The sequence below is a fragment of the Salmo salar genome, chromosome ssa01, assembly GCF_905237065.1.
Source record: "Salmo salar chromosome ssa01, Ssal_v3.1, whole genome shotgun sequence".
In the NCBI taxonomy this organism is placed as follows: domain Eukaryota; kingdom Metazoa; phylum Chordata; class Actinopteri; order Salmoniformes; family Salmonidae; genus Salmo; species Salmo salar.
Genome location: NC_059442.1, coordinates 93350983 through 93363309, shown reverse-complemented (window position 1 = coordinate 93363309; position 12327 = coordinate 93350983). Strand labels below are relative to the sequence as shown.

General features: G+C 40.8%; 1 protein-coding gene across 2 annotated transcripts in view; it reads right to left on the bottom strand.

Annotated features, from left to right (window-relative positions):
- LOC106610476 (protein sidekick-2) overlaps positions 1–12327 on the bottom strand; it is a 184772-nt gene that overhangs the window by 110311 nt on the left and 62134 nt on the right. For both annotated transcript variants that reach the window (XM_045724513.1, XM_045724510.1), the window contains exon 4: positions 2776–2909. In XM_045724513.1, the coding sequence (XP_045580469.1) occupies positions 2776–2909 (134 nt within the window). The remainder of the gene's footprint in view (positions 1–2775; positions 2910–12327) is intronic.

Sequence of the window (12327 nt, the reverse complement as noted above, 5' to 3'; positions counted from 1 at the left end):
GATTTCAAAAAGGTTTTACGGCGAAAGCATAAATTTAGAGTATGTTAGGACAGTACATTTACAAGAGTTGTGTGTAATGTTTTGTCAAGTCAAAGACAGGGTCACCAAAACCATAAAACCAGCTAAAATGATGCACTAACCTTTTACAATCTCCATCAGATGACACTCCTAGGACATTATGTTAGACAATGCATGCATTTTTAGTTCTATCAAGTTCATATTTATATCCAAAAACAGCGTTTTACTATGGCATTGATGTTGAGGAAATCGTTTCCCTCCAATAACCGGCAGTCAAGTCAGCGTAACAAATTAAATAATTAAAATTAGAAAACATTGGTAAAATATTATATTGTCATTTAAAGAATTATAGATTTACATCTCTTGAACGCAATCAACTTGCCAGATTTAAAAATAACCTTACTGGGAAATCACACTTTGCAATAATCTGAGCACTGCGCCCAGAAAAATACGCGTTGCGATACAGACTAGACGTCATGTTGGGGAGATCTAAAATCGAAAATACTATGTAAATAATCCATTACCTTTGATTCTCTTCATCAGATGTCACTTCCAGGTATCACAGGTCCATAACGAATGTAGTTTTGTTCAAAAAAGCTCATCATTTATGTCCAAAAATCTCCGTCTCGTTAGCACATGATGTAAGCCAGCCGGACTTCTCGTCATGAACGAGGGGAAAAAATATATTTCCGTTCGTTCAAACATGTCAAACGTTGTATAGCATAAATCATTAGGGCCTTTTTTAACCAGAACATGAATAATATTCAAGGTGGACGAATGCATACTCTTTTATAACGTATTGGAACGAGGGTACCCAACATGAACTAGCGCGCCAGGTGTCTAATGGGACATCACCGTTCCATGGCTCTTGTTCGGTCAGATCTCCCTCCAGAAGACTCAAAACACTTTGTAAAGGCTGGTGACATCTAGTGGAAGCAATAGGAAGTGCCAAAATATTCCTAAACCCCTGTGTTTTTCAATGGGATAGGTTTAAAGTCAATACAACACATCAGGTATCCACTTCCTGTCAGAAAATGTCTCAGGGTTTTGCCTGCCAAATGAGTTCTGTTATACTCACAGACACCATTCAAACAGTTTTGGAAACTTTAGAGTGTTTTCTATCCATATATAATAAGTATATGCATATTCTAGTTACTGGGTAGGATTAGTAACCAGATTAAATCGGGTACATTTTTTTTATCCAGACGTGCAAATGCTGCCCCCTAGACCCAACAGGTTAATTAAATACTCCAGATTAACCAATTTGGTTTCTCCTGCGCCTGACCTCCCTGCCACCTACATACACAAATATGACAATCCTAAAGAAAAAAAAAAATATATATATATATATATATATATATATATATATATATATATATATATATATATATATAATTTGGCTCTATGTATTTTTAGATATAGGCCTATTGTAAATGTGTAGTATTGTTGTCATAATCTTTATTGCATAAATAAATACAAGTACGAACACAACATAAAGCTACATATTTTTTGGACAGAGGTAATGAACTGTCCATTGATCACTGTGTCCAACACACCACCACCTGTTGTTATGTTGGGCTCCTACTGACGAAAAAAATGATATTTTTAAGTTATTGTTTTTCATTTACATGTATTTCTAAAATATAGGTTTAAGGAAATACAGGCATGCACTACATTACTACATGACAAAACTGCTCAATCAAGCCTGATGCTGATGGTTTTGTAAGTATAAAAGCAAAGCATGCTTTCATTTAATAAAAAAAGCATGAAAAGGTAGTGTAATGGGATAATGTCTTACCGTGGTGTGTGAAGAATTCAATACTTTACCTTGTATGGGATACAAATCACATTAATGTGGAAGCACCTACTCTGTAAGCACCTCCTCTAAGAGTATGAATTATGCTGTTTGAGAAGGTTTGAATCCTAAGCAACCTTCCTACACATAGTTTGAAGTACAAAACCAACATAGCCACTGTAGTAGGTCAAAGCTGTGTGCTGGAAAACCTTGGTAGAGCATGGGTGGAATAGGCATTGAGATGCTATTTGTCTTCAGACCAATGCCTATTCTCATTTAAAAGGTAGTTTTTTTGTCTTTAATCGTGTCTAATTCCATGAAATGCACCTGCCTGCTTTTAATTATCTTTTTCAAAATACAAAATACTTTTCTATTCGATTTCTTTATAATGATTCACAATTTTGTGGTCCCCTTTCACACTACATTAGTATCAAAAGTCTGATGGCACTATGGTGTGATAGGAATTTCTGCTAAATGAACTAAATATACATGTATATGTAAAAATGAACAATTGCAAAGCATGCTGAGTTTTAATCTAATGAGCTCCACTCCGAAACAAGGCCAATGACAATAGCCAGTGTGATTTGCAGTATACATTTACATTTTGGACAACTAAGGTAGTTAAACAACAACATATCACAGTCAGCAAGTAAAAAGTTTTCATAACCATTCCTGAGAATGTTGTTGCTGTTCAGCCGGTCACTTACAAATGTTTTTTGTATTTTAAAATACATGTATTTTAACTCAATACAATACTTTGCAAAAGAATCGTATACTTAACTTTGATACATTGATCTTTAGGGTATTTTGTAGTTGTATTTCGTATTATCAAATTTATGCCCATCCCTCTGTGTGTGTGTGTGTGTGTGTGTGTGTGTGTGTGTGTGTGTGTGTGTGTGTGTGTGTGTGTGTGTGTGTGTGTGTGTGTGTGTGTCTCTCCATATGGTTTCAGTACTACTCACTGTCGACAGAAAGGGTTATGGGTTGGCTGGTCTTGTTTTCACCGTTCTTGTCGTTGACAGCCTGTACATAGTAACGTCCAGCATCAGGGGCCACCGTGGACAGGATGACCAGAGTGTTGTCCAGAGTAATGGCTCTGAGGAACACAGAGACACGTTTGGTCACTACACTGCCACAAACACCACTGACAAAAAGGCCCCTCCGCACATTCACACACACTTTACAGTGTAAAACATCCCCAGGAAGGAACGCCTTCCAGGTTTTTGCAGAGCTGAATAAGATTACAGTTGTCCTGTTATATTCTTGTTGTGTGTACCAGCTTCTCCCCTGCTCCAGCCTCTCCCACCCTGTGTTGTGCTGACCAATGGAGTGAGACCCAGGCCTCCTCTCTCTGCATTCTACCAATTATAGCCCCACCTCGGTTTACAATCAATGTTTACTTATTATCAGCGCCTGTTCACCAATTTGGAGCTGGATTGCATGTTCCGACTCATTGCCCCCGACCCCCTCTCCCTTTCCCTCCCTTCCTTCTCTCTCTCCTCCAAGAGTCAGCATACTAACGTGAATGCATCTCTCCCCTGGAGGAACGCAAACCACAGTGAGGATAAAGCGATACTGTATATACGGTACACACACATCCTACTGTATATACGTTACACGCATCCTACTGTATATACACGGTACACGCATTCTACTGTACATATGGTACACGCATCCTACTGTATATACGGTACACGCATTCTACTGTGCATACGGTACACACATCCTACTGCACATACGGTACACACATTCTACTGTACAAGCAGGGAAATAGAAAATAAATGTTGGATACAAATAAACAGATATAATTCATACAAAAATAAAGATATATACAAACACATATGTGCACCTTTGACATACATTATTAGGCCTTTCTTCACATGCATATCCAGAGACAACATTTTTACCTTCAATGCTGCACTCTCCTGAATGAACAAGGCCATGGTATTGATAATAAACTGGAAGTCTGAGAGACTTAACAAGTATGCACTTGGCAACCAGGAGCAGAAGTAAGATGTTGTTGTGATTCATGATGGGTTGTAAATAAGGGGCTCGGCTGTGTGTCCTGGCAGTGTGCTTTGCTTGTGTTCTGTTCGGAGCGGTGAGGTACTAGGATTGGCTTCCTGGGGTGTATGCTTGGCCCTTCAGCTTGGTGCCAGGCGGCGCATCCCCCCACCTCTACTCACAGAGACAAATGAATACACACATGTAAACACAAACACACACAAACACAAACACACGCATGCACACACACACACAATCAACCCCTTCACCTCCCACCACACGTTCACCCAGTTTAGATCCCATCTATGTGAATTGAGTTCTTGAATTGCCATGGAATTTGCATCCCATTGCAACCATGAAACACATTTTAAAATGACAAATAGTTACACAAGTTGATATTGAACTCTTTATCAGTGATGAAACATAACTTTTATACTGCCAACACTTTATGTTTATGAATTGTTTAAAGTACTTTGGGCAAGCAAATTGCCTTGTCCCAGTAGTGATGAGTTTTGGGGATGTAGAGATTTATTTTTGTGAGACATTTTGTTTTTCATGAGGGGGTTACAGGTATAATATACAAATTCATATAATTATATACTTTGTACTTACCTGTGGGCTGCCACTCACAAATGATGAAAAAAACGGATTACTGAGGTCATATTTTTCCATATTCTGTTCCAATTAAAGGGTTTTTCAGGTTCACTTAGATATGTGGACCACACCTTTTCAATGGATATCATGACATGAGCTTTCCAGAAGTTGTTTATACTGTACATTATAGAGAACATTCTTTTCAGGAGCCCAGATCAGAGTAGTTGACTTTCCAAGGGGACTCCGTAGGCCAGGAGAGCTGACTTGAATTGTGACTATAGAAAAGAGGAGGTGCCTGGTAATATGCATGTGTCTATCAAATCTTGGAATGTTCTCAAATCATTACTGTCCATGATATCTGTACAGATTCTACAGATGACACAGATGTTAAGCTACAGGACTGTTTTGCTAGCACAGAGTGGAATATGTTCCGGGATTCTTCCGAAGGCATTGAGGAGTACACCACATCAGTCATTGACTTCATCAATAAGTGCATCAATGACGTCATCCCCACAGTGACCATACGTACATACCCCAACCAGAAGCCATGGATTACAGGCAGCATCCACACTGAGCTAAAGGTGAGAGCTGCCGCTTTCAAGGAGCGAGAGACTAATCCGGACGCTTATAAGAAATCCCACTATGCCCTCAGATGAACCATCAAACAGGCAAAACGTCAATACAGGACGAAGATTGAATCGTACTACACCGCCTCCAACGCTCGACGGATGTGGCAGGGTTTGCAAACTATTACAGACTACAAAGGGAAGCACAGCGACTAGCTGCCCAATGACACAAGCCTATCAGAAGAGCTAAATTACTTCTATGCTCGCTTCGAGGCAAGCAACACTGAAGCACGTACGAGAGCGTCAGCTGTTCCGGACAACTGTGTGATCACGCTCTCCGCAGCCGATGTGAGTAAGACCTTTAAACAAGTCAACATTCACAAAGCCGCGGGGCTAGACGGATTACCAGGACGTGTACTCCGAGCATGCGCTGATCAACTGGCAAGTGTCTTCATTGACAATTTCAACCTGTCCCTGACTGAGTCTGTAATACCAACATGTCTCAAGCGGACCACCATAGTCCCTGTGCACAAGAACACTAAGGTAACCTGCCTAAATGACTACTGACCGGTTACACTAACATCTGCAGCCATGAAGTGCTTTGAAAGGCTGGTCATGGCTCACGTCAACACCATTATCCCAGAAACACTAGATACACTCCAATTTGCAAACCACCTCAACAGATCCATAGATGATGCAATCTCTATTGCACTCCACACTGCACTGTCCCACCTGGACAAAAGGAACACCTACGTGAGAATGCTATTCAACGTCTACAGCTCTGCGTTAAACACCATAGTGCCCTCAAAGCTGATCACTAAGCTAAGGACCCTGGGACTAAACACCTCCCTCTACAACTGGATCCTGGACTTCCTGACGGGCCACCCCCAGGTGGTAAGGGTAGGTAATAACACATCTGCCACACTGATCCTCAACACGGGGGCCCCTCAGGGACACGTGCTCAGTCCCCTCCTTTAATCCCTGTTCACCTATGACTGCATGGCCAGGCATAAATCCAACACCATCATTATCTTTACAGACGACACAACAGTGGTAGGACTGATCACCAGCAACGATGAGACAGCCTACAGGGAGGTCAGAGACCTGGCCGTATGGTGCCGGGGTAACAACCTCTCCCTCAACGTGATCAAGACATAGGATATGATTGTGGACTACAGGAAAAGGAGGACTGAGCACACCCTCATTCTCATCGACGGGGCTGTAGTGGAGCAGGTTGAGAGCTTCAAGTTCCTTGATGTCCACATCACCAACAAATGATCATGGTCCAAACACTCAAAGACAGATTTAGCATGGGTACCTCAGATCCTCAAAAAGTTCTACAGCAGCACCATCGAGAGCATCCTGACTGGTTGTATCACTGCCTGGTATGGCAACTGCCCGTCCTCTGACCGCAAGGCAGGACTAAGGGTAGTGCGTACAGCCCAGTACATCACTGCTGCCAAGCTTCCTGCCATCCAGGACCTCCATACCAGGCGGTGTCAGAGGAAGGCCCTAAAAATTGCCACCCTAGTCATAAACTTTTCTCTCTGCTACCGCAGTACCGGAGCACCAAGTCTAGGTCCAAAAAGCTTCTTAACTTCCCTGGGCTTGCGTCCCATCTAGTCAACAGCCAGTTGAATCGCATGGCGCGAAATACAAATACCTAAAAAATGCTATAACTTAAATTTCTCAAACATATGACTATTTTACACCATTTTAAAGACAAGACTCTCGTTAATCTAACCACATTGTCCGATTTCAAAAAGGCTTTACAGCGAAAGCAAAACATTAGATTATGTCAGGGGAGTACCCTGCTAAATATAATCACACAGACATTTTCAAAGCAAGCATATATGTCACAAAAACCAAAACCACAGCTAAATGCAGCACTAAATCTACGCTGGAATTCCTTACCAAGAAGACGGTGATTGTTCCTGAGTGGCCAAGTTACAGATTTGACTTAGATCTGCTTTAAAATATATGGCAAGTTTTGAAAATGGTTGTCAAGCAACGATCAACAACCAATGTGACGGAGCGTGAACATTTTGAAAAGAATAATGGGCAAATAATGTACAAACCAGCTGTGCAAAGCTCTTAGAGACTTACCAAGAAAGACTCACAGCTGTAATCGCTGCCCAAGGTAATTCTAACATGTTTTCACTCAGGAGTGTGAATGCTTATGTAAATGAGATTTTTCTGCATTTAATTTTTAATAAATGTGCTACATTTTGAAAAGCATGTTTTAACTTTTTCATCGTGGGGTGATGTTCGGAAATCGTCCCGCACTATTCAACAGCCAGTGACACATCAGAGCGCAAAATGTAAAACCACAAAATGTCATAATTCAAAGTTTTCAAACATAGGACTATTTTACACCATTTGAGAGATAAGACTCTCGTTAATCTAACCACATTGTCCGATTTCAAAAAGGCATTACAGCGAAAGCAAAATATTAGATTATGTTAGGAGAGTACATAGCCAGAAATAACCACACAGCCATTTTTCAAGCAAGCATATATGTCACAAAAACCAAAAACACAGCTAAATGCAGCACTAACCTTTGATGATCTTCATCAGATGACACTCCTAGGACATTATGTTATACAATACATGCATGTTTTGTTCAATCAAGTTCATATTTATATCAAAAACCAGCTTTTTACATTAGCATGTGATGTTCAGAACTAGCATACTTCCGGTGAATTTATTAAATTACTCACGATTAACTTTCACAAAATACATAACAATTATTTTAAGAATTATAGATACAGAACTCCTTTATGCAATCCGGCCATCACGGCTAGCTAATTTGACACCCACCAAGTTTGGCCCTCACCAAACTCAGATTTACTATAAGAAAAATGTGATTACTTTTGCTGTTCTTCGTCAGAATGTACTCCCAGGACTTCTACTTCAACAACAAATGTTGTTTTGGTTCCAAATAATCCATAGTTATAACCAAATAGCTCCGTTTTGTTCGTGCGTTCAAGTCACTATCCGAAGGTTGACGCGCGAGCGTATTTCGTGACCAAAAAAATACTAAATATTCCATTACCGTACTTAGAAGCATGTCAAACGCTGTTTAAAATAAATTTTTATGCTATTTTTCTCGTAAAATAGCGATAATATTCCAACCGGGCTACGTTGTATTCATTCAAAGGCTGAAAGAATTTTTTTTAGAATTCTCATGAACGCGCATCTCCAGTGTCACTGTTCCCAGCCTGACCACTCACAAATTCCCCTGCTGTTCTTCGCCCAGAGACAGGAGACATGTCATTCCACTTTCTGGTGCCTTCTGAGAGCCAATGGAAGCCTTAGAAAATGTTACGTTACTGCAGAGATGCTGTATTTTCGATAGAGATGCAACAGAAGGATAACAAATTGTCAGACAGGGCACTTCCTGTATGGAATCTTCTCAGGTTTTGGCCTGCCATATGAGTTCTGTTATACTCACAGACACCATTCAAACAGTTTTAGAAACTTTAGAGTGTTTTCTATAAAACATCTACTAATTATATGCATATTCTCGTTTCTGGGCAAGAGTAGTAACCAGTTTAAATCAGGTACGTTTTTTATCCGGCCGTGCAAATACTGCCCCCTAGCCCCAACAGGTTTTAACAGCTTCTACCACCAATCCATAAGACTCCTAAACAGCCAATCAAATGGCTACCCCCCCCCCCCTCCTTTTACGCTGCTGCTACTCTCCGGTTATTATTGACGCATAGTCACTCTACCTACATGTACATTTTACCTCAATTATCTCGACTAACCGGTGCCCCCACACATTGACTCTGGACTGGTACCCCCTGTATATAGCCTCGCTACTGTTATTTACTGCTGCTCTTTAATTATTAGTTACTTTTGTTTTTATTGATCTATTTTTTTTTAACACTTATTTTTCTTATAACTGCATTGTTGGTTAAGGGCTTGTAAGTAAGCATTTCACTATAAGGTCTACACCTGTTGTATTCGGCGCATGTGACAAATAACATTTGATTTGATTTTGACCATTGGGGTGATGCAAAAAGCCGCCCTCCAGATTGCAAGGCGTAATTGTGAAATATTGGAGTATGGGCATGCCATTTTGATTCCCAGTTATATTGTTTTTTAATTTTGCGCCAAATAGCGATTATGTGTGTAATAATAGAACCAAAGCATAGTTCACATTGTTTAAGGGATATACAGTATCAGTGAAGACCACCTCTTCCAGGGCAATAGGAGACACCATATTTCTCTCTATACTCAGCCAGGGGCGGAAGAATCATGTCTAAACCAATTTAATATGGGGTGAAATGCCTGGAAATACAATTTCATGTTTTGTGCCGATAGTCCTCCTACGTCTTTTCCTATTTGTAAGTTTGTTCATTTTATCCGGGATCACTTACATTACCTTATACAGTGCATTCAGAAAGTATTCAGATCCCTTCATTTTTCCACGTTTTGTTACATTACAGCCTTATTCTAAAATGGAATAAATACATTTTGTGTAACATATTGTATATTTTGCATCTTTGTAACATATGTTACAGATTACAATCCATATTATACCATTGAAAATGGGTGATTGACGTCCACAAATGAACACATATCATACCAAATGGATTGTCTCGGATTTACATACAGAATAATACGAAATTATCTAAGACCAGGTTGGTGTGTCTGAGCTGAACCCATAATAAAAACACACATTATCTCTCCAATGCTGCATGTGGAAAACAATAGAATGGCTCCCAGTAGAGGAGAGAGATCGAGGTGATGTAAGGAAGCGACAGGGTGTTATTGGTGATGTATACCTGTTCTTTGGGTTTTTACCATGACTTACGAGTTCCAACCGCTCGACTGATTGATTTTAAAGTACTGTATCTCCAAGCGAGAGAGGCTTCATTTGGGATTCCCTGAGCGTTGTATAGGCCTCAAAACTGTCTGTCGCCCCAAAGCGCTTCGCAGGACTGACTGAGCAGAGGCTTATGATCCACGGTTAATATTTAATACCATCGTCCTAGCTCATCGCCTTGGAAACACATGCTGGACCATCGCTATAGTGATCAATTATGGATTCCCTTAGGGATGTGGACTGTCCAGTGCGTTAAATGAATCCCAGGTGATTCCCGGGACCTTTCCAAAACAGGGACACTGCGTAGCGATGCCTGTAGCTTAAAGGATAAGAAACTGGCCCGGGATGAATATAGTTAGTATAGTGGATAGATATTCACTGTGTTAACAGGCAGTAGGACTAGAATACTCACACTGTGTACCTGAATACTTGTAAACATATAATCTGCAGTGAAAGATACATAATGCACTGTTCATACACTGAATTTATGGCAAGTTAGAAGTGGTCTGGTACGGTTAACAGCTTTGCTTGATGTACCAATTGGTTTCATACAACCGCTCTCAACGACACAGAATTCAGGCATAACAGTGACCTCTTCTGTTGAAGAAACCACAAAGTTTATTGGACTAAAAATACAAAAGATGATTCACACACCTGTGCAGTGCGGAAGTTAATGTTTGAAACAGTGAATATGATCGGTTTAATGTGTCTTGGTTAACGTGACGTGTCCTCAGATTTCGTAACTCCCTTTTACTAAAGAATCACAAAGAGTCTTCTCATCCCTAAAATAAACCATGAGTTCTGCTAGCAATAGTGATATTAAGGATACTATGTAACTTAGACATTCCATTTTCTTCCGAGATTACAAAACAACATATATGTTAATGTAGTGAACATCGGTTATGAATGTTTCAACCTCTCTGTTGAGAAGTTGTGTATTTACTGTCATTTCCTGGTTTCAAAGAGCACCAGAAACTACACTAACTGTGAGCTTTAGCGTTTCTTCTGTCACTACAGAAACAGACCCTGGGTCAGTTCTAAAGCGAACACCTGCAAATCCGAGGCCATGATTGTGCTTTTGTTGTTGGTGTGGTAGCGAAGCAACCTTTATTTGCATACAATTAACATAAAATACATAATTTAAAGGTGCAATATGCAGAAATTGCTCCGTCATTTCATGGTTGCTAAAATTCCAATAGTCTGCCTATTTTCAGTTTTGACAAAACAAGCAATGTATAATTTAAACCATCAACCTTTTGATTACCGGCCCAACTGTTAGGCTACCTGCTGCTCTATATATTATTATGAAATTACCATTTCTCCAGACTGTGTGCTTCACCCGCGCTGAAAAAGCGGCAGAGGCTGCTGAACCATCTTGGTGCACTGCAATGTTTCACTCTATCCAGCTCTTCCAAAGAGAAAGTTTTGAATTTTTGTGTTTGGTGTGGCGATAGAGCAGTGTTTGAAAGAGGGCTTAACAATGCTCTCTCTCTCTCTCTCTCTACCTCTCCCAGCCACAATCTTAATATACGTCTCTGTACTAGGGCTGTTACGATGACGATATTACTGCCACACCGGTCAACACGAGTCATGACGTCACTGAAATTCCATGTGTCTGTTTAATTAGGCTTCTCCAAGCTCTTATGCTGCTCATGGTCATTAGTAGCCTACCAAACTTTACAACTGCCTGGTACTCAGCACTCTATTGTCCCTCTAATCACTCTGTCATCAATGCAAATATTCAAAAATCTAATCAAACACTTCATGAGAGCATGTTGCTCAACATTTCTATAGGCTATGCAATTGCGTGAGAAAGAGTTTTGATGGCCTCTATTAAAAAAGGAGGATCCCATCAGCTTTCTATAGGCTAGGCCTACTAGCTCTGCAAGGCAGAAGGCTGCAAGGCAGAAGGCTGTACAGCAGGCAACAGCTCTAAGAAATGTTGGCCGCCTAGACAGTTGGTACAAGAGCCCAGCCTGGCTGTGCTGTGCTGATGCCTAGAGTTGTCATGTAACTCCATTTGTAATTATTTCCTATCTAGGGTTAATTTATTTATTTGATGCCATGGGGGAGGAAAGTGATTGACAGCTAACATTGATAATAATTCTGTACCAGCTCCCATCAATATCGGTATGTGTGTTGGTGCGTGTGCTTGCACGCGCGTAGTCTTGTGTGTTTGTGTGTGTGTGCTTGAAGTGTATGAGTGTAAAACGCTGTTGACATAGTGTGACAGTGTCCACACTATTCTGAGACACACACAATGGAAGAGTGTAATGTCATACTGTATGTTGTGGTGGTCTCTTTCTCTCTCTGTCTCCACCCCCCACCCTCCATCTCTCCCCCCCCCCCTCACCCCGACACCCACCTCAGACCTCGATTACTTACAGACAAATAGCCATGGCCGGAGCCAGCCTCCGCCAACCTCCCCCAGTAGAGACAGAGGTCGGGGGGGATCAAGCGGCAGACAGGCCTGGGACAAATATGACTCAAACCAGTGCCGACACCCTGCCTTCCAT